The sequence below is a fragment of the Sceloporus occidentalis genome, unplaced genomic scaffold, assembly GCF_023333645.1.
Source record: "Sceloporus occidentalis isolate IW3139 unplaced genomic scaffold, rSceOcc1.0.p SCAF_3, whole genome shotgun sequence".
Lineage (NCBI taxonomy): Eukaryota > Metazoa > Chordata > Lepidosauria > Squamata > Phrynosomatidae > Sceloporus > Sceloporus occidentalis.
The window spans coordinates 166,610,697-166,633,043 of record NW_028316983.1 but is presented as its reverse complement, the minus strand read 5'-3'; the positions used below and the strand labels follow the sequence as shown (position 1 = coordinate 166,633,043).

Genomic DNA, 22,347 nt, shown 5'->3' with positions numbered 1-22,347 from the left:
GGAATCCCTGATCATGTTGCCTGGTAGGCTCTGGGGATTGGAGTCCAAAAAAATTCCCAGGCTCTGGATTCTGTATGCACAATGAACAGAAATCCATGTGGTCCTTTAGATATTGCTGTACCGCAAATCCCAGCATTCCTGGCCATTGGCTGAGGTGTTCAGAGCTGCCGGGAATTGCAATCCAAAAATATCTTGAGGGTCATATCATTCCTACCCCAACATACTTTGTATTTAACTATCTGTGGAAGCTACCTCCACTGCTTCTGATGGTCTTGCTTGTTACTGGAACAGGTTGACCAAGGAAGAGTTAGGCTTGTGGCGGACATTTCTGTCTCTGTGTCATTATGACTACACTTTGTAGTCACTGGCATGCCCTGGAGTTCCACTTGTTCTCCTCCACACCTCGCTCTACTCAGGTAGTGCCTAATGCAGAAGTATAAGCCTAAATCCAGTGGTTAGTCCCAACTAGAGTAGGCTAGTTGAATCATTGTGGATTTTAGAAGTCAGTATTCAGATAACCTGCCTTGATTCATTGAGTTACTCCAGTTAGAACTAGTATTTAGGATGGGCCATACTGAACTCCATTTTTGTTGCCACTGGTATTTTGACTTTCCTCTTTTTCTTATCTGTTTGAAATGCTTTGCCATTCTCGCTTCTCTCACAAGTTACAAAGCAGTACTAGTAAGTTGTTGTGTCTTGGAGTGGAAACTCTGAAAGTGTACATGTTACAGCCCTGCCTTTCTTTTCTGTCATTCTGTTGCTCTTCAATGTGCAGTGGTCTACTGTGTTTGCAAATACACAGCTTTCTGTTTGGTGCACATTCAGAAGTATGATGCTAATGCTGAGTATTCCTTATTATCTGTACAAAACCTCTGTTGCTTTGGGGTTTTTTATTTATTATTAAAACATGTCTGCTAAAAGCCCCTTTCTCAGCTGTCAGCAAACTGCTGAAAAGCCCATTTTGGTTGCTGGTGGAAAAACAACAAGGATGGAACAGCCTGGTCTCCCTTAGAAGGGAGTTTAATAGTTTAGGAGCAACCACCAAGAAAGCCCTCTTTTTACCAAACATGCCTCTGAGATGGCAGATCTCTTCTATAGTATTAAAACCCTAGTAGGCTTATATGAAAGAACAGCAAACTTTCATAGAGCCTAGACTGAGGTTGTATTTGCATAGGACTTTAGAGGTAACCAGCCCTTTGAATTAAGCCCAGAAACAGGCCAGTCATCAGAGACACTTCTGTAACAAGAGAGTCACATGCACTATGTGACCAGTCACAGTCAGTAGTTTGGCCACAACATTTTAGATCTGCTGAAGTTTCTGAATACTTTTCAATTTGTGTTTGGTTGACCAATCTAATCTGAGACATACAGGCAGGGTTATTTAGCAATATGTTAACCTACTTTGAGATTATTATCTGGATTTATTTATGTAAAGTTATACTTTAAATGTATTAGTTAATAATTGCTGTTCCCCCCTATTCCCATTTTTTAAAAGGAGTTTGAAATGGAATTCATTTTCATCTTGCTTTCTTCTCCTCTTTTGGTTTTGGTTTTTCTCATGGGCCTTCCTTCTCCTCTTCGCAGTCTTCAATGGATCCAGCAAATCGACAAAGGAAAGAGAACATGTCCAGAAACACAAAGTCAAAGAGACAACGCCAGCAAAGGAGAGAAACAGTGAACACAGGTCTGAAAGTCGAAAAGATCACGCTGCTGCTAATCACCATTCGTCAACGAACATGGGCTTCTGTACAAAAGGGCTCACTAACAACCACCACACCCTTCATCGATCGGCTCAGGACTTAAGAAAACAGGTAGCATACGGTACACCAGTTGGGAAACAACTTTACAAGTTTATCATTTTGCCTTTTTTTTCATTGTACACTGAGGGAATATTGTGGAGCTTCAACAAGTGTAGCATGAAGGAATTAGGGCTGGCTTTCTGTGAGCAAATGCACAAGGGAGAGAAACTTTGTATAGATTGAGAGGGTATCTCTAGCACCTTAGTTACCTTGGCCCTATTGCATATAGGCTCTACCTGGTATGAGTCATCTAAAAAAATATCTGCCTGGTTGGTAGTATTTGTGGATTTACATGTCTGTCTTTTTGTGGGGTTTGTGATAGCCCAGTCTTGGAAAATTCTTTCATATATTAGCTTACTGTCCGACAGGTTTGTATTGTTCTGTGACACACTCAGGCAGTTGCTAAGAGGAAAGCTGGACCTTGATAAATGTGTCACCTGTATTACATGTCTAGTTCATAGCAAAAAAAGATCAAATGGTTAATTTAAACTCTCTTTGTCAGTTTATTTTGAATATACTGAGAGGTTTTTGTAGGAAAACTTATGTTCAGTTACAGCTAGTTGGTGAGCACCTCAAGAGCTGAGATGTCTGCATCTGTATATATAGTGCCCTCTCCTGCCTTTTGGTCTGATATCAACCCTAACTCCCCTCCCCCCCTCCAGTGGTAATGATTCTTAGATATAGTGCCAGAAATCTCTAGTTCCTCTATGAAACAACAGAGCCTAAAAAAAGGCTTTGTTTGGCTGCTGTTTATTCAGCTGGAGAAGGCTTTGAAAAATCTGAATGCTTTTGGCTGTTTGCCGATTAGCACTCCTAGAGGTAACTTCCCCTTCCATATTTAGCAGTTAGGCCAGGAGTTTCTAGCTGTTATTAGCCAGTTAATTTATTTTATTTTATTTTTTTGCCTAGGTCTTTGTAAATTTAAATCAATATAGATGTTCTTAAGACCCAGAATTAATACAAGTACACTTACATAGATAATCAGGTTTGATTATCTTTCTTTCTTTGACAAAACATGGCTTAGGAAACTGGAAATGAGTGTTACTGCCCTTCTACACACACACACACACTTCGTGGCTTCATTCCTGAACTTACTGTTGCATCTTAAATAGAAAACTCTTGGTTAATAGCTGTTAACAAACCAGGATAGTAGGCTTGGAACAGATTTGTTTGTTAGTTAATATTTTGTTAACAGTCAGTTTATTAACAGCCATTAATCCAGAGTTCCCTGACTTAATATATGCCAGGAATGAAGCACTGAAGCAAACAACTATGGTGAAAGACTGGAGATGAGATGAGAAGTAAAAGAAAGAACATTCAGTTCCACACTTATTCCTGGTTTTGTAAACCATAGTTTATGAAGCTAGAGAATATTGTCCAAATACATCCATAATATTCATAAGACTGCATTTGTACTGCTATAATCATGTTAACAAGTAGGCTGAGCAAGATTGTGAAGGTTTCTGGCAGTCCCAGACACTAACAGAGGCAGCAGGCATTATTATTATTATTTATTATTAACCTTTCATAGAATCATAGAGTTGGAAGAGACCACAAGGGCCATCCAGTCCAACCCCCTGCCATGCAGGAAATCCAAATCAAAGCATCCCCGACAGATGGCCATCCAGCCTCCGTTTGAAGACCTCCAAGGAGGGAGACTCCACTACACTCCGAGGAAGTGTGTTCCACTGTCGAACAGCCCTTACTGTCAGGAAGTTCCTCCTAATGTTGAGGTGGAATCTCTTTTCCTGCAGCTTGCATCCATTGCTCCGGGTCCTAGTCTCTGGAGCAGCAGAAAACAAGCTTGCTCCCTCCTCAATATGACATCCCTTCAAATATTTAAACAGAGCTATCATATCACCTCTTAACCTTCTTTTCTCCAGGCTAAACATCCCCAGCTCCCTAAGGCATTCCTCATAGGGCAAGGTTTCCAGACCCTTCACCATTTTAGTCGCCCTCCTTTGGACACGCTCCAGTTTCTCAATGCCCTTTTTGAATTGTGGCACCCAGAACTGGACACAATGGCCTGTTACAGACAGGCCAAAATAAAGCTGCTTCGAGTCACTTTGGAGGTATGGTATTTCAATGATGCATGAGTCTTAAGAGTCCAAAAGCCGCACCAAAGCCATGCTCCAGTCCTAAGGACTGGAGTGCAGCTTTGGTGTGGTTTTGGACTCTTAGGACTCATGCATCATTGAAATACCATACCTCCAAAGTGACTCGAAGCAGCTTTATTTTGGCCTGTCTGTAACAGGCCAATATTCCAGGTGGGGCCTGACCAGAGCAGAATATACTGGCACTATTACTTCCCTTGATCTAGACACTATACTTCTATTGATGCAGCCTAAAATCGCATTGGCCTTGTTAGCTTCCGCATCGCACTGTTGACTCATGTTCAACTTGTGGTCTACTTGGACTCCTAGATCCCTTTCACATGTTGTCTCCTTAAGCCAGGTGTCCCCCATCCTATATCTGTGCATTTCATTTTTTCGCCCTAAGTGCAGTACCTTACATTTCTCCCTGTTGAAGTTCATTTTCTTAGCTGTGGCCCAACTTTCTAGTCTATTCAGGTCATTTTGAATTTTGATCCTGTCCTCTGGAGTATTAGCTATTCCTCCTAATTTGGTGTCATCTGCAAATTTGATAAGTATTCCCCCAATTTTTTCCTCCAAGTCATTGATAAAGATGTTGAACAGTACTGGGCCCAGGACAGAGCCCTGTGGAACACCACTGGTTACTTCTCTCCAGGATGAAAAGGTGCCATTGTTGAGCACCCTTTCGGTTCATCCGGTCAACCAATTACAAATCCACGTAACAGTTGCCTTGTCTAGCCCACATTTTACAAGCTTGTTTGCAAGAATATCATGGGGAACCCTGTCAAAGGCCTTACTGAAATCAAGATATACTATATCGACAGCATTCCCTTCATCTACCAAGCTAGTAATTTTATCAAAGAAAGAGATCAGATTTGTCTGGCATGATTTGTTTCTCTGAAACCCATGTTGACTTTTTGTGATTATGGAATTGCTTTCTAGATGTTCACAGACTCTCTGTTTAATTATCTGCTCTAGAATCTTTCCTGGTATAGATGTCAGACTAACTGGCCGATAATTGTTTGGATCCTCTTTCTTCCCCTTTTTGAAGATGGCGACAATGTTTGCCCTCCTCCAGTCTGCTGGCACTTCTCCTGTTCTCCAGGAGTTTTCAAAGATTATTGCCAATGGCTCCGATATTACATTTGCCAGTTCTTTTAATACCCTTGGATGTAGTTCATCTGGTCCTGGCGACTTAAATTCATTTAGATTAACAAGGAATTCCTGTACTATCTCTTTACTTATTTTGTGCTGAAATTCCCCTATTCTGTCCTCTGCTCCTTTATCCTCAGGTTGAGATCCCTTTGCCTTTTCTGAGAAGACTGAGGCAAAGAAAGTGTTGAGTAATTCTGCCTTTTCTCTGTCTTCTGTTAGCATTTTGCCATCTTCTCCACGCAGTGGTCCTACCGTTTCCTTCTTCTTCCTTTTGCTGCGGACATATCCATGAAAGCCCTTTTTGTTGTTCTTAACCTCTCTAGCAAGCCTGAGTTCATTCTGTGCTTTAGCTTTTCTGACCTTATCTCTACACTTGCTAGCTATTTGTTTAAATTCCTCTTTGGTGATTTCCCCATTTTTCCATTTCTTATACATGTTCCGTTTAAAATTTAGCTGAGCTGAAAGTTCCTTAGTCATCCATCCTGGGTTCTTGCGACACCTCCCATTTTTCTTTCTCACTGGAACTGTTTTAATTTGTGCCTTCAGTATCTCCCTTTTGAGAAACTCCCATCCATCTTGAACTCCCTCCCCTTTTAGTATTCCTGACCATGGGATGACCCCCAGTATTTCTCTAAGTTTACTGAAATCTGCTCTCCTAAAGTCTAGGATGCGTGTCTGACTATGCCTGGCTTCTCCTTTCCACTGTATAACAAACTCCAGGAGAACATGGTAACTTCCACCTAAGGATCCTACCACTTGCACCCCATTAACCAAATCATCCTTGTTGGTTAGGATCAGATCTAAAATAGCTGACCCCCTTGTTGCCTCTTCCACCTTTTGGACAATGAAATTGTCTTCGAGGCAAGTGAGGAATTTACTAGACCTTGAGGATTTGGCTGAGTTTGACTTCCAACAAATATCAGGGTAGTTGAAGTCACCCATCACTACTACATCTCTCCTTTCTGAGTGTGTGGTCATCTGTTCTAGAAAGACATCATCCAATTCCTTAGTCTGACTTGGGGGTCTGTAGTAGACTCCCACCATAACATCCTTGTTGTTTCCCTCCCCTTTAATTTTTATCCAGATGCTCTCCACCTGGCTTCCAGGATTGATGTCCTGGATCTCTTCACTGGTGTAAATGTCTCTGACATATAGAGCTATTCCTCCTCCTTTCTTTTTTGGCCTGTTTCTCTTAAAAAGGTTATAGCCTTCTATTTCTACATTCCAATTATGAGACTCATCCCACCAGGTTTCAGTGAGGCCAATTATATCATATTTGCTTTGCTGCACTAGGATTTCAAGTTCATCTTGCTTATTTCCCTTGCTCTGTGCATTAGTGTAGAGACATTTAAGACCATTTGTTCCCTTTACTTGCTGCCTGTGCAAGTTTTTTTGCCTCCCACTTTTGGGTCCTTGCACTGTTTGCCTTGTTCCTTCTATGACAATTTGACTATTTTCTCCAGCCCTTTTGCCTACCAGAATACTGTCTCCCTCCCCCACATATCTCAGTTTAAAGCCCTCCTGATCAAATTCTTGAGACTATTGGCAAAAACGTTTCTGCTAACTGGCGTGAGATGCAACCCATCCCTTGCCAGAAGTCCTTCCTCATGGAGCCACAGCCCATGGTCCAAGAATCCAAACCGTTCTTGGTGGCACCATCTACGGAGCCAGTTGTTTACATCCACTATTTTCTTCTCCCTTCCTGGCCCATGCCCTTCGACTGGGAGAAGAGAGGAGATGACAACCTGTGCATCCATCTCTTTCAACTTCCTACCCAAAGCCTCATAATCCCTTATGATATTCTGAAGGCTATGCCTTGCACTATCATTGGTTCCCACATGAACCAAAAGAAAGGGGTAATGGTCAGTAGGCTTGACAAGTCTTGTCAGCCTCTTTGTCACATCACGGATCTTTGCCCCAGGGAGACAGCACACCTCCCGAGACATCTTGTCAGGCCCACAAACCACTGGTTCAGTGCCTCTCAGCAAGGAGTCCCCCACGACCACCACTCGCCTCCTCCGAGGCTTAGCAGCGGCCGTTCCCTTTGGTGGAGCTCTCTGGGTCGCCTGCTCTGTCCCTGAGGTCTGTCCCTGCTGCTGTTCCTCATCATCCTTGATAGTAGAGAGAGATTGAAATCAATTCTGTAGCTGTAAGCTTACAGACTGTTCCCTGGTTTCCCTACTTCTGTGTGTGACACTCCTCCAACTATCTACGTCTGTTGTGTGTGAAGTGACCTCCTCCTCCCCAGCAACTTCCTCTGTGTGCTTCCTGTCCAGGACCATCTGGTCTGTTCTGGTCAGGAAAACCTCTTGCTCCCTATGATGCTGAAGTGTAGCAACCTCGGCCTCCAGCTGCTGTACTTTCTCTTCTAAGAGGGCTACCAACTTGCACTTGGGGCAGGTGAAGTTCCCCATATCCCTAGGCAAGAAGATCAATTATTTATGAAGCGCTGTAAATTTACACAGCACTGTACATACAATCTTTTTAGTTAGACGATTCCCAGCCCTTGGGCTTACAATCTAAAAAGACATGACACAGAAGGAGAAGGGAGTGGTGGAGGGAAAGGGTAAGAGGTCCAGCAGTTAATCTCTACCTCCAATTCTTATGTGCTCAGTGTTAAATATGTCTTCTAGATAATCCCAGAAAGCTGGAAAATAGAAACATGACAAAACAGAGAGATTGGTATAGGAGGGCCAGCAATGGAGACAGAAGACTAAAAAAAAAAAAGGGGAGGGGATACAAGTACTATTTTGTCCCAAGTCTTTGTACAGATAACCCATGTTTAGCTATTTTGTGGGAATAAATGTTTACCTTATATGCATTATATCTTTAAAGATAAAGGAAGTCATTTTTCTATACAGTTTTTGAACAATATCTACAGAGTTTAGGTTTTATGTTTTTCAAGGCAGATAGAGGAACATGAAGCATTGCTAGCGGTAGGAAGAGAGGAAATGAGAGATAAGACACAAGAAGGAAATGTGTCTTTGCATCATGGTAGAGGGCTTTCTGAGAAGCCAGTCTGAAAGGCTTTGGGTGGCTGTGATATGAGGGCATTCCTAGGAATGCAGTGGGTTTTTTTTCAATCCGTGGATTACTTTTTTTAAAGGCTTCTCATAAATTCATATCATTTTAAGAGAGAGCTAGCCTGAGTAAAATACAGAATCTCTAAGCTAATTTCACCAGGAGCCAGTGGAAAGTATGCAAGACACACTACCAGCCTCTTTCCCTGGAATTCGTCAAATTTTGGTTATTATTACTACATTTAAAAGGATGGAACATTCTACTTGTTTCCATGAGCCAATCTAAGATGTAACATGCAGTTGTTACTTTTACATGGACATCAGTATAATTTTATTGTAGGATTGACACCTATGAAAAAGCTGTCTTCTCAATATAGATGAACATAGGAAGATATAAGGATTTACAATTTAGCATTAGATCATAGTATAATAATTCTGCTTTTAGGATTCATGTCTGATTGTTAGTTTATAAACAAAGGAAAACATTTTTCTCAAGCCCTAGCTTCAAAACACTTTCTGCTTTTCTATTATGTCTTTCCTTGTGCCTTTCATTTATGTTTATCTTTCCTTCTTTGGTGTATGCTCTCTGTGGCTTACATGCTTTCTCTCCCTTGGTCTGTCTCCCTTCTCATCAATTCCCTGAGGGATTGTGAGGACACAGAATCTAACTCATTGTAACCCTCTTGTTGGTTATGCAAGCAGATGTCAGAAAGTTGCTCCTAGTCTCTTAAGCCAGTCCCTTGTTTTTCAGTTTTTAAAAAGCATGTAACAGAATTTAATGTGATGAGAACTCTTTGCTACTGTTGTGTGAAAATATTTCGTGTTTGTGTATTTGAGGGTGCATCTACACTGCAGATTTAATGCAGTTTGACATTTTGACTTCACAGTTTGACACTGCTTAAACTGCCATGGCTCAAGCTATGGAATTTTGGGATTCGTAGTTTTGTGATATATTTACCCTTCTCTATCAGAGAGCTCTGTTGCCTCATCAAACTACAAACCCCAGGATTCAATAGGATGGAGCCATGGCAATTAAAGTGGTGTCAAACTGCATTATTTCTACAGTGCACATGCACTCCATGTGTGGCGGCGGGGGGATATTGTTCAAATAAATAAAAAAGAGTAATTGTGTGTTGGGGGCTCTTTAAAAAGCGATTAGTTTTTGGCGGTGTAACAGCTGATGAATTCTAATGATAGATCACTGTTACTTATTTCTACAATTAAACTGACTTCTTTCTTGTGCGCTCAGTGTAAGCATTGCCTCGAGATGGAACTCTGCCTGGCTCTAGAACCGCTATTGTGATCCTACGCAGCTGGCAGTGCAGCCATTTTATTAGCTGGCTCACAAAGGTTGTGTGTTTTTGGTTAATGGGGGGAGACATGTCAACAGTAGAAAGGTAAGAAACTGCCTACCATAATTATTTTTGCTTCCTTTAGTGTTAGTTTACACTGCAGAATCTTTAAGGCAATTATAAGGAAAAGAAAGCTTTTTTAATCATGCAGAATCTAGAATCTATTTAGTATTATTGGACATACTTTCCTTACTGATACTTCCTCCCTTGAAGAGGTTTGTTACAGCTTTATAGATATGATACCTATATTATTGTTGTTGTTATTGTTATTGTTATTGTTATTAATTCATTTATATCCCACTGTTCCCCCAAAACTGGGATTCAAGGCAAAAATTAAAACAAATACAGATAAAAGCACATATAAAGACTTAAGTAAAAACATAACACAAAGCTATTAAAATGTGACTGAACTTTTCATAGAATTGAAACCATTTAAACATACCCATTAAGAGACAAAAGATAAAAGTTAGGAAAACAGCACACTATTAAAAGCTTTTGTAGTCTGTTCCCAAAAGTCTGTTGGGATAGAAAGGTTTTCACTTGTTGATAGAAAGGCAGTAAAGAAGGAGCCATCTTTGCCTCCTGTTTATGTAACATACAGCAGCTGACCTTTTGGAACATCTCAAAGATTTTCGTTGTAAGTAGACCCAGAACAGCCATCAGCAGCAAAATTCACCACACTGTTTAAGCTTTCTAGTCATCCTCTCTCTGCTGAGGAACTCTACTGGGAATCAGAACTGCAAATGAAGAATACATAGTGTGTTCTCAGATAGTGATAAGTGCTGTTTTAAAAGATTTAAAATAGTGTATTTATAGTGTATATCTACCCATCTGATTTTGAAGCTGGCTCAGAAGGATCTCAGTAGAGGTATCATTAAAGATATTTTTAATGTAATAAACTAGTTATGGTAGGCTGCAGTTTCTGAAATTTCCCACATAGTACCAGAGGTTTCTATCTTGGCAGTTTTCATTTTGATTTAAAGCTGGCCAGGCTCATTCTGTCAGAGAGAAATGAGGTGGCTGCCATGGGGAAGGAATTCTTTAAGGGCCTAAAGAGGTTATTCCCACAGACACCCTTCTAAACCATACTGATTTTTTAAAAATTGCTGAAAGCATAATTTTCAGGTTAAAAAATAAATCTGGGAAACAGGTTTTTCCTAACTAGGTTGTTTTAGGTCCACCTACACCAAAAAAAGCTTCACAGCATAAAAAAACTATTCACCAGAAATAACCAGAACAAAATTTCTGGTTTCAGAAAATGTCAGCATGAGACCCATGTGGGCTGGGAAGGCACCCCCCCCCAAAAAAAAAAATCCTTTGCATATACCTATCATGCAGTGACAGAGATTCTGGTTTTAATAATCTGTTCCTACCCTGAAGCCTTTCCTGAGGTTTCTGGCTTTGAGAGCATTATAGAACTAGCTAGGCCTCTTTATCAGATATTTTGAAACATCTATAGATTATTCAGCTAAAAGAGATACCTCCTGTAATAACACCTCTTACTCCATGCACTTCTTCATGCTTCCAGATGGACTGTTTTGCCTATCCATCCAAAGACACTGGTGGGAAAACACAAGAGGGTTCAGGGTTGGAGGTAGAAACCATCTGCTGCCCAGTAAAACTCCATGAAAGAGGCAGAGAAATTGCAACATAAAGAGCTGCATTGGGAGGCATTTCTTGTCTCTTCATTTGGCCTACTTTTCTCCAAGTTCCTCAGAAGCCCTTTTGCAGTTTCTTCTTCCATCTGAAGCTCTTAAGGTTGTTTTGGCACAATATTTCTCTCACATCCATTAAGTAAGAAAAGATGGAAGACCTGCACAATGTCACAGTATGATGCTGGGAGCCCCCTGTCTTGAAGGAACCTGTAGTTACTTGCTCTCTTCCTTCAAGTTTCTTTTCAGCAATTTCTTTTTTTTCTTGAGCCAGATGAATCACACCTCCATGGCTCCTTAATTCTCCACTGCTCTTTCTTCCCTGACCTTTCCCTTTAACTCCTTACCTGTGTGTCTGTTCTTGTCTAACCCCCTTGGTCAGGAATAGTGCCACTTCACTGTTCTTCAGAGATGCTTAGCAACACTGACTCTTCAGTGTCGTATGTTTTATGGTTTTTTTTTAAAGAAGGTTTGTCTTGGGGCCATTTTACAATCATTCCCTTTTTGTGCTAGGAGATGGTAGAAATCTGATACCAATCACAATTCATTAGAGGTTTGTTTTTTGTTTTTTAAAAAACTACGTTCTCCAACTGCCTCAGTCCTCTAAAGGGCAACTGGTTTCTAAGGACTGGTACAGACTGGCACAAAGTACTGGCCTGTGGGCGGAGTCACGGCGGAGTATCTGCATGCTGGTCGCCGTAACTTTGCCCCCCTTGTGCCATGACACCATGCACTGTTCTAGAAGGTGCACAGCATCATGGTGCAACCCATGATGCAGAGCCAAAAAGGCATCACAAAGCTGCGCACCACAGTTGTGACGCCCTTTAGAGGGCACAAAAAGGAGCTGCATTTTGCGGCTTCTTTTTCTGCAGTCTGGAGGCCGGATCAGGGCACTTGTACAGCCCCTAAGTTTAGGGAAATTGTCACTTTGGTTACAGGTGGTTAAATGCATAGAGAAAAATTTAGAAACATTTTATGTGTAAAGGAAGGCTTGGGACAGATAGTGTATATTTTTAAGAGCAGAGTCTGGAAGGGTTTTTTTTCCTCTTTTCACTTATGGCAGTGACTGATGTCTATAATATCTGGCCAAAGGTTTCTTATCCTATTACCATGAACCCCAAATAATACTATGTGTGCATAACATGGGGAGCCATTTATGATATACAAATGCACATCTTCTGTTTATGAAAAATAGCCAGATTAAGCTTGTTGTTCAAACTATTTGTGGCTCATATCAGGCTACAAAACAATAGCTTTGTTCAGCCTAGAGGGTGGAGGATAGCTTTAGTTTCACACACAAACACACACACCACCATCAATGGTACTCTCCTTACATGAAGAGTGAGACTTTATAAACAGAAAGATGATCAATTGTTTGTAGAGATTCTCTACCTGATTCGATTCACTGATGCTTCCGTATTCTGGTTCACATGGTGAATCTCCATACCTTGAAGAAGATGTTCTCTTCCTAAAATGATCTCCAAACTTCCTTCTCTTCCTTCATGTGAGGAGAGAGATTGAAAGAGTTTATATACTTCAAGTTCATTTGATATTGGAGGCACACAAAATGGTTTTATAAAATGGGGCCAAAAGAAATAATCAAGTACAGTATTGCAAAGTAGTATCCCTTCGGTGAGCTCTGGCTTCCTTCCTTCTCTGCATGTTTATATTTTGCTGTATCTATGGTGTGCTAGTGTTTTAATAGACATTTTCTCCCATGAATGTATTTGAAACAACAATCTGTTTCAATTACTGCTACTTTCTGTGAAAATTACAGCCACTGATGTAATTTGTAGCTTCTCATCAACCAGCAAGCATGATTTTAGGCACTTCCATTTTAAACTTTGCCTGTATGTCTTGAGTACTCTGTGTTGTTGCAATGCATTTGTATCCAGGTATTGTTTTTCCTAATTTGTTATCTACTGTATAAAATGGCATTGGTTTGTGTGTGTGTGTTTGTGTGTGTCATTCGTGTGTACAGAGTTGTTGCTTGTTTCATTATTTCAAGTTGTGTGCCACTCTGCAATACTTAACACTAGGGTAGTTGTAAGAGATGAATGAGACAGAGGCAGCACTTCTTACAAAAAGTCACACTTAGGAAATTAATTTTCAGAGACTCTGCAAGTATCCCTGTCTGCATGATCAGTTTCAATAACAGACCTTCTGACATCCTTCTCAGAGGATTGCTTGACTTACAGGAGAAAATGTTACACTTTTACTAACATACTCTTATGTCTCATTTGCTAAGTACATTTGCTTGGAGATAACCATTTAGGGTAGTTTTCCTTGTTGAAAACAGCAGCATGATTTTCCAAAGAAAAATAGGTTGAAAGTTCGGCTAGGGCCGTAAGTCACTGCTCAGTTGCTGCAGAGTAAGATGAAATTTAGCAAGTGTAGTATCACAGTGCTACAAAGGTAGGTGCAGCTGTATCTGCTGTGTATCTTTCTGCTACTGAAACTGTCAGAGGTACTTATATTCAGTCTTGTGGTCTGCTGACTAAAGAATCTCAGTTGGAACATTGTTACAGCTACTGTGCAGTGCCTGTTGTGCCATTCTCTGTGTTTGCTGTTAAGAGTGGCTGGGCAGTTAAAGAACGTAATCCTGAAACAATTAGCTGACCAACTATCCTGGGGACCCCTTCACCCAGATATGTTAGACTCTAGCAATTAAACATCGAAGTGCTTGACAGTTAAGAACCACCCACCCACTCACTATTTCTTGTACAGAGGCAACAATAACATTAAGGGGTAACATTAACATGTAGAAAGGGATGGTGCACTTACTTCCCTTTGCCTTCTGCCAGCATCATTCGAAGCATAAAATATCACAAACACAGTTTCCTGTGTGCCAGTTTAAGTATATATAGCAGAATGTATCTTTGTTCCCCAGAAACTATTATTCTTGCTTTGATTTGCACAAGCTCAATGATTTTTGCAAAGTGTTGTTCAAGCACTGAAGGGGTTATATGGTAAAGAAATACTGGGAAGAATTAAACAAAATTTAATGGCAACTTGTCCCATTGAAATCAGTTGTGTGAAGTACAGCTTGTTTTCAGTGTGAATTGGTGATTATTTTTGATGGATTGTGCACACAGTAGAAACGGGAAACTGCCTGGATATCAAACTTCTTGGGGAGAAATAATTGTAGCATCTGCACATATCATAACTATTGAACAAATATTTATAAGGTAATTATAATCTGCCTCCTGACCATGAGTTCATTCCAGAGGCTGGGTCCTTCAGAGACAGGCTAATCTTTTGGGTGCATATTGGAAAGACTAGTGTGTGCCTTTGTGATTGTGTGTGCTACTGTGTAGCTATTTTAAAATTGTGATGGAAGACACAAGTGAGATGGGGAGAGACCTAATATAGGGGTGTGAGATATACATTTCCCCTCTCAAAAGACTTAGAAAATTTGGTTCTTCATGGCTTATGTGGATTTTTATTAACTGGTGTTTCTGTTTTCTCTCTTCTTCTCATCCTGCTCTGTGACACTCCTGGCTTCCCCAGGTTTCAAAGGTCAATGGTATCACTCGAATGTCATCTCTGAGTGCAAACACAGCCAGTGCCAAAAAGATGAGAGAAGTCAGACCTTCACCGTCCAAAACTGTGAAGTACACTGCAACAGTGACAAAGGGAACTGTCACATACACCAAAGCCAAGAAAGAACTGGTCAAGGAAACCAAACTAAATCACCACAAACCCAGTTCACCTGTCAACCATACAATCTCAGGGAAAATGGAAAGTAGCAATGCAAAAACCCGTAAACAGGTGCTATCCCTTGGAGCAGCCAAGCCTAACAACACCGCTGTCAATGGCATCAAAGTCAATGGCAAGTTGAACCAAAAGACATGCACTAAGGAGGTAGGGAGGCAGTTGAGGGAGGGACTGCGTAACTCAAAAAGGAGGCTGGAAGAGGCAAACCACATAGACAAAATACAGTCGCCAACCAAGAAGTTAAAGGGGGCACTTAGTGTGACTGAAGCCCCGAGCAGAAAGGCACCTGCAGAGAAGCCTTTGCTAAATGGCCACATGAAAAAGCCTGGAAGTCAGGAAGTACCACAGAAAAGTCTAGAAAGAAATAGGCCGAAGAGAGCTGCTGCTGCTGCTGCTGCTGGGAAGAACACGCCAGGGAAACAAGCACATAGCAAAACTGAAAATGCCTCCTGTGAAAATAATAATAATAATTCTACCTCTCAAACGGAGTCCTTGCACAAGCCACATGACTCAGTGGGGAAGCATGAGAAGGGTAGTGTTAAGTCTGGGTGGGCCATGATGGAGGAAATTCCTGTCCTGAGGCCTTCCCCAAAGGAGTTCCATGACCCGTTGATATACATTGAGTCAGTCCGCCCTCAGGTTGAGAAGTACGGGATGTGCAGGGTAGTCCCTCCTCCCGACTGGAGACCTGAGTGTAAGCTGAACGAGGAAATGCGGTTTGTGACCCAGATTCAGCACATTCATAAGCTCAGCAGGCGCTGGGGGCCCAATGTGCAGCAGCTGGCCTGTATCAAGAAGCACCTCAAATCTCAGGGCATTACTATGGACGAGCTTCCACTCATAGGTAAGTGCTTTGTTTTCATGAGTCTGTACTTGGTCATTCATGGCCAGTAGAGGCTTTGAGAACATCTGTTTCTTTTCAGGTGGACTGATGTCTTTTGAAAACATCAGGAAACCAGACTTTCCTGCCAGTTCATAGACATAGGTGGATTCAGGTTTTTTTCTGTATTGTGACTCGGTTGAGATTCATTAATTGCTCACTCATTACAGGGCAATTTCCACCAAAGCAAAAGAGCCATCTATACTAATAGTTTAAGAATAAAGAATAAGGGGTCATATGATAGATACGTATTTAGGGGTGTCTCCTCTGTCTTCCTTATATTAGGATTTTTAAAGATTTTCCAAGAGTGCATATAACTCTTTAAAAATTAACTATTTCCTTTTCAAAAATTAATCAAAATTCCATTCTCTTTTGCGCATTTGTTCCATTCCACCACAGTCATCATTGAATTGGTTTGTACTTGGATATCTAAATGGCTGAAATTACAAATTTTCAACCATCCACGGGCATTTTGACAATTAATAAGCTGAAACATGTAGATTGTTGCAAAATGTAGGTTTCATTAACTTTCACAACAGGTAGCTGCAAAGACTTGTACTTATACTGTGTTTGATTATTTAAGTAAATTGATTGTTTTTTCTGATCTGTCATCAAATAGGATGCACATGGCAGCATATATTAAAAGGTAGCATTCTTCTTGATGAAGCAACAGTTTTATTAAACAGATTCCTTTAGTCTTTAGAAGACTTCCCCCCCTTTTTCTCTGTTATACATTTTAAGCTGTAATAAATTTACTTGAGCCACTATTAAGGTAGCAGGCTTTAATAAGATAGATGTGTAGAGGTCAATTTTAATTGGTGAGGTCAAGTTTTAATCAGTATTGCTTAGAGTTACAGGCACCTTATTTTGTTTCTAAGGGTGAGTTCTGGTAATAAAAACAGAAAATGTTAAATATGGCCTGCTAGAAATAAGAGGTAGAGTTTTTTTTAATTACATGCTAAGTTGCAATTACTGTATAGTCAGATGTAACTTGCAGCTTCTGAAAATTTTAAGCAGACTTGTGATGCACAGGATTCCAGCATTTATTATCTTGCATTTTTTACAGAATAATAAAAATGCACATTCTTTTGGGGGGAAATCTGATATGGTTATTTTGGTTTTATGCAATTCATTTCAATTTAATGAAGAAAGAATTTGTTTCATGATAAATAGTAGTCAGTGTAAAATGCTTATCCAGCTAAAACAAGGCAGTGGTGTAAATTTAACGTCACTGACCTTTTTAGAAAAACAAACAACAATTATCCTTTTGTTTATTTCATATATACAAATGAAGGAAGAATAAATAGAAAAGGGGAATAAAATTAAGTAAACAAATCCAGTTCAAAATGGCATTAATGATTATGATATGCTTCAGTAAAGCATATAAATTGATTTAGGTAGTCAGTATGTCCAACCAAGTGATTGGATCAAAATGACAACTATAAAATGCATCCTCAAGGGTAGATAGAGTGAGATCTTCAAGCTATTGAGTGATTGATAATTCTTATCTGTCGCACTCTGATGTCTATTCTGTAGCTTGTTCAGCCTCACAAACCAACTTCAAACTACAGTGTATAAAACTGGCTTTTTTCAGCTAACCATAGTTTAAATTATCCACAGTCTAGGTTAATGATACTGCTCACTGTAGATAATTTAAAGTAGCAGCTTTCTGTCTCCTGACAACCATGCTGGAGGGAAAGTGTGAGGAGTGAATATGCTCCTGATTTTCAAGGGCTTTTCATTTCTAAGAAAGCTTCTCTTGATGAGAGAGGCTTTCCACTTCAGGCATGTGCCTTTAACAGCACAAGAGCACTAAGAACTGGGATGGGGTTGAGAAAGTAGAGGTAGCATGCTCATTGATGTTTTCTCTCTTCACACACTGCTAGGATGCATAATTTGAACAGCTGAGCAGAGCTTTAATTACAATAGAAATTGTACATGCAGTCCTGCTGCCTCTTTGTATATAGCATATATTTTGGTGGGTTTGTGAACCAGCCTTTGGGGATATTCCTTGCAATGTTTGCCTTGTTTGTCATGCATTATTTTCTTCAAGCATATCCTTAACAGATTACAAATTGACTGCTCAACCAAACATACATAGATATTGCCCTGGACATTTGTAAAAATAATAACTAGGTCTAGATTTTTCTTTGTAATTCTCAACAATGTTCAGTGTATGATCCCTGGCTTACAGTCACTTCAGTAGCACTCCTTAGCAATTAGCTTTTAACCACATAAACCTTAAGAGCTGAAAAGTGTTTGAACCAAACAGGCAGTAATAGTCTTTTAGCAATTTATGAAGCATGGGGCTTTGTGTGGGCCTGCGCAGTCCTGTGTGAAAAACTATAGATCAGAACAAAACAATGTGGTTTGCTTTTAGTTCAAACATGGGCTTGTTCTTCCTTCTTACTTAAGGGCAAAAAGGTGTACTTCTCTAATTAGAAATAATGATTATACACAAGTATAAACTTTCCCTGACCTATAATATTCATCGGATTCCTGTAAAGGCATGGCCTGTTTTTCATTAGAACTAATAATCTTAAGTGTTAGCTAGTCAAATAAAAATAAAGTTGAACTTTAAAATAATTGTATATGAAATTAATTTTTGAGAGAACAACAAAACTAGCATAAAAAATACACACAATGGGGTTCAAGGTTCAGTTTGATGAAAAATAGGTTTTCATCACCAGTTTTTGAAAATGGTTGAAAAGTAACAAACATTTGACATTGCAATGTCTCTGTTTTTATAGGGTCAAAATGGACTCCTCTTTGTTTTCAAATCATTTCAACACTTAATGGAGTCATTTGTGCCTCTTCATTGTTTAATCTTGGAAAGACTTTCAATACGTCTTTGAATTTTGTTTGCTTGATCATGGTAACAGTCTTCCATGTCTAACCTGATACTTTGATCAGGTACAAGAGAACAGAAAAGCATGTCTCCAACCCAATAATAACCAGCAGGTGTGGATATCAATAAGTACAGTGATGTGTCCCCTCAATAAGCATCGTGTCACCCCAGAAACTGAAAGTTGTCTTGTGGCCTGGACCCCCCTGCACCCTTAGTGACACCACATCCATATTCTTTTAAATATATATTTTATATGTATGTACCTGTGTACATTGGGCCTTTGATATCTGTTGAGGTTTGATTCCAAAACTCCCCATGGATACCAAAATCCATGAATGCTGAAGTCCCCTTATATACAGTGGCATGGTAAGATAGTGTCCCTTATATAAAATGGCAAAATCAAGCTTTGCTTTTTGGATTTTTTAAAATAATATTTTCAAGCCATGGATGGTTTAATCCATGACTACAGAAGCCTCCCCCCCCCCATGTGTGTTATTTCTATATATTTATTTTTCTCGCCCTCTTTATCACTCTGTGTGTATAGGTTTTGCTGGCAATAATGGACCAAACATGACAGTGTTAGTGGGTCATTTCCTCTGTGATGAGAACGTGGTCTTGAGAACATGGCCTCTCTAATTCTCAAAATCTGGGAAGAGGCCTCAAAAACCATATGGTACTTTTAAAAGAGGGTGGACTTCAGTGTCTGGAGTTATTGACCCTTCTACCCCTATAAGGCCAGCCTGATAAGTAGGAGCAGAGAAGAAAAACATTTTGCATTGAACTTTTTAATATTTTGCTTTTTAGGCTAGTTTGATTGACGTCTCTTAAATTCTTTTACAATTGTTTTAAAGTTTGTATGCATTTCATTTTTAAAAAAATATTTTCAGTGGACCAATGAGGTTTAGCCATTTTCCATCAAAACAACTAGCCAGTGAAACATGCTGGTTTTTAAGGGCCTCTGTCTCCTCTTACACCATCCTCAAATCATGAGTGATTGCCTCCAGGAATATTTTACAGATGAGCTAATATGACTTAAACTCTTCCATTGCTTTTTTGGCCTCAAAATGTCTGTATACAACCTATAATCCTACCAGATGTCATTATTCTTAATAAATTAAGACTGCATGAACATCCTCAACTTAAGATATAAAACAATACAATTTTCTCAGTGGAAAAAGTATGGGTTTTCCCCATTCTCTGTATCATTCTTTTTCTTGAACATTCTTCCTGATCCTAAGGGGAAAAAAGAAGTTCTGTGCAACTCAAAAGCTTGTGTATTTTATTAACTTTGATTCGTCTGAGAAAAAGTATTGTTTTACTGACTTGTTTTTGATGACACAGTGAAATTCAGAAATGTTTGCTGGACATTTAACTGGGTTTTTTTTCTGTTAAAAATCTTTTTGCAGTGTCCTTATCTAAATACAGATAATTTCAGCAGCTGATTTACATAAATTATGTGCCTCTGAGATATCTTTAAAAGGTTTTCTTTGAGCTTTATGGCAAGTAGAAGGTTTCAGATCTATCTGCCACTTGCTAGCAGATAATACAGTTAACATACTGTATATTTGTTTTCTCCTTGGCTTCCCCCTTCCCCTCAAAATAGGCTTACAATTTTGCTGATCTTACACATTTTACAACTAACACAGAATCGGTAGCAATGGCCTCCTTTTACTTAAGGGTCAGACTTCATAAAATTGCTCAAGAAAACAACCAAGCCTCATTAAACAGTGAGGTGCTATGGGCTTGTTTTCATGTTGTGCTGAAAGCACTCACTCCTTGACAAAACATGGAACAGCTAATTTGATCCTGGGCAATCACACCTTTTTCCCCCTGGGGTGACTGGCCAAAGTCAAAGCAGTGGTTAATGCACTTTTTGTATCTAAGAAATATTGTCACCTCCATAGAGTTACCTCCTCTTATAATGAGACCAAGTAGAATTACATTTTATATAAAAATGAGGTTCTGGGGCAAATGTTGGATTGATATTTGCATCACATAAATACCTGATAAATGCAGCAACTACAATACTTTCTGGTCCAAAGAATTTCTCTGCAAGGAAAAACATGTAAACTGATTGAGGAGCTCTCCTGCATTAATATAGGAAGCAGCTGGCACTGTATATGCCCTGTGCAGTGTGAAGTGTAATGGAGAATAGTGACAATGAAACCAATTTGGAGCAGATACGTGTTGTGCATTGAGAGTACAACTAATTGGACTATTGACATTTGTGATGGCATTTACTGAAAGAGTAACCTTTTTTTACCTTTAAAGGACCGTTCAGATTATGAGAGCAAGAGTACCTTGTATGGACAGTTCTCCAGAGAGAGTGGCTAGGGAGATTGAGAGTTTGGGATATAGGAGGGGAATTGCTTTTAGATTCTTGAAAGCAATCTCAGCTTAATCCAGGTGAACAAGGTAGTAGCAAATCATAGGGTGGATGTACTGGCCATTAAGAAGTCATTCAGTCATTTGGCGGTTATTTGTCTTTCCTTGTTCAGAGAAATGATATGCAAGTAACATCTGGTCAGCATCCAGTCATTTTAATTAATGAAGGCGGGGCCTAGAATACTCCTAGGAAACCTGAGCTATAGCACTTCCAGGTGCACATCAAAGATTATTTTGAGAGACTTGACAAGAGTAGCATCTTTCTCCCTGACATCTATAGGCAGATATTTTAGGAGGAAAACTTGCTCTTGTTTTTTAGTCAGATACAGGTTAATAGTCCTATGACATATAGACCTGAATGAATGTGAACCCCTCTCCATTTTCCTAACCATTTCCTGTTTTCCCTCCCCACCCTCCACTTATGGACATTCCACATCACCATCTACATTCAGGAGGCTGCGAGCTAGATTTGGCTTGCTTTTTCCAGCTGATCAATGAAATGGGGGGCATGCAGCAAGTGACTGACCTCAAGAAATGGAACAAGTTGGCAGACATGCTGCGCATCCCCAAAACTGCACAGGACAGGTTGGCAAAGCTACAGGAAGCCTACTGCCAGTACTTGCTTTCCTACGACTCTCTCTCTGCGGAGGAGCACATGAGACTGGAAAAGGAAGTCCTCTTTGAAAAAGAGATCCTGGAAAAGCGGAAAGGCCCCCTGGAGGTACATTCAGATAACAGCTATGAATTCCAGTCTCTGCCCCGATATGAGCCCAAAAATGGACTCATCAATGGTGTGGTTCATAAAAACGGCTTCCGGAACAAGGCGAAAGAAGTCGAAGTCCCACAAAAAACAGGCAGGCGGCGACTCTTCTCTCAGGAAAAGGAGACCATGAAGGAAGAGGAGGAAGATAAAGGCATTCTTAGTGACCTCCACAAGTGTGTCTATAAGGTAAGCAGAGGTCTTGCCTTGCATCCCAGTTAGGAAGTACAGCTTCAAATGCAAATGGTATTTTCCCTGGCAGTGCCAGCTGTAATTTAGTGCAAATGGTAGTTTGGAAGGCTTATTTCTCCTGACACTGAGCACATCCATTTGCAAAGGAATGTTGACTCCTACTCTCAATTTGATTTGGCAGCCTCCCTGCTATTAAGCAGGAACTGGCACTACTGCATGCTGTGTAATTGTTACCAAGGTTGGATTTTGTGAGAGAAACTAAAATGCTGGGGTGGAGGGTGGATACGGGATTTTTATTTTGCCATTGCCTGTGTCCAGCATGCACTACTTTTCCATCTCTGCTCTTTCTCTCATTACTGTGAAATGAAAATTGGGTGCTCTTGGGAAGATTGTTCTGCCTAAAATTGTGGTGACATGTCGTTCTGCAGAGGTTGTCCGTCTTCAAGAACTAAAGCCTGTAAACACCACCACCCCATGCCAAATCTTATTTATTT

The 22,347-nt window shown here is 40.1% G+C and overlaps 1 protein-coding gene across 2 annotated transcripts in view; it reads left to right on the top strand.

Moving 5' to 3' along the window:
- Window positions 1-22,347, top strand: part of JARID2 (jumonji and AT-rich interaction domain containing 2) — a 245,075-nt gene that overhangs the window by 192,168 nt on the left and 30,560 nt on the right. For both annotated transcript variants that reach the window (XM_089516789.1, XM_089516790.1), the window contains exons 6-8: window positions 1,585-1,811; window positions 14,582-15,632; window positions 21,354-21,850. In XM_089516789.1, coding sequence (XP_089372915.1) covers window positions 1,585-1,811; window positions 14,582-15,632; window positions 21,354-21,850 — 1,775 coding nt within the window. The remainder of the gene's footprint in view (window positions 1-1,584; window positions 1,812-14,581; window positions 15,633-21,353; window positions 21,851-22,347) is intronic.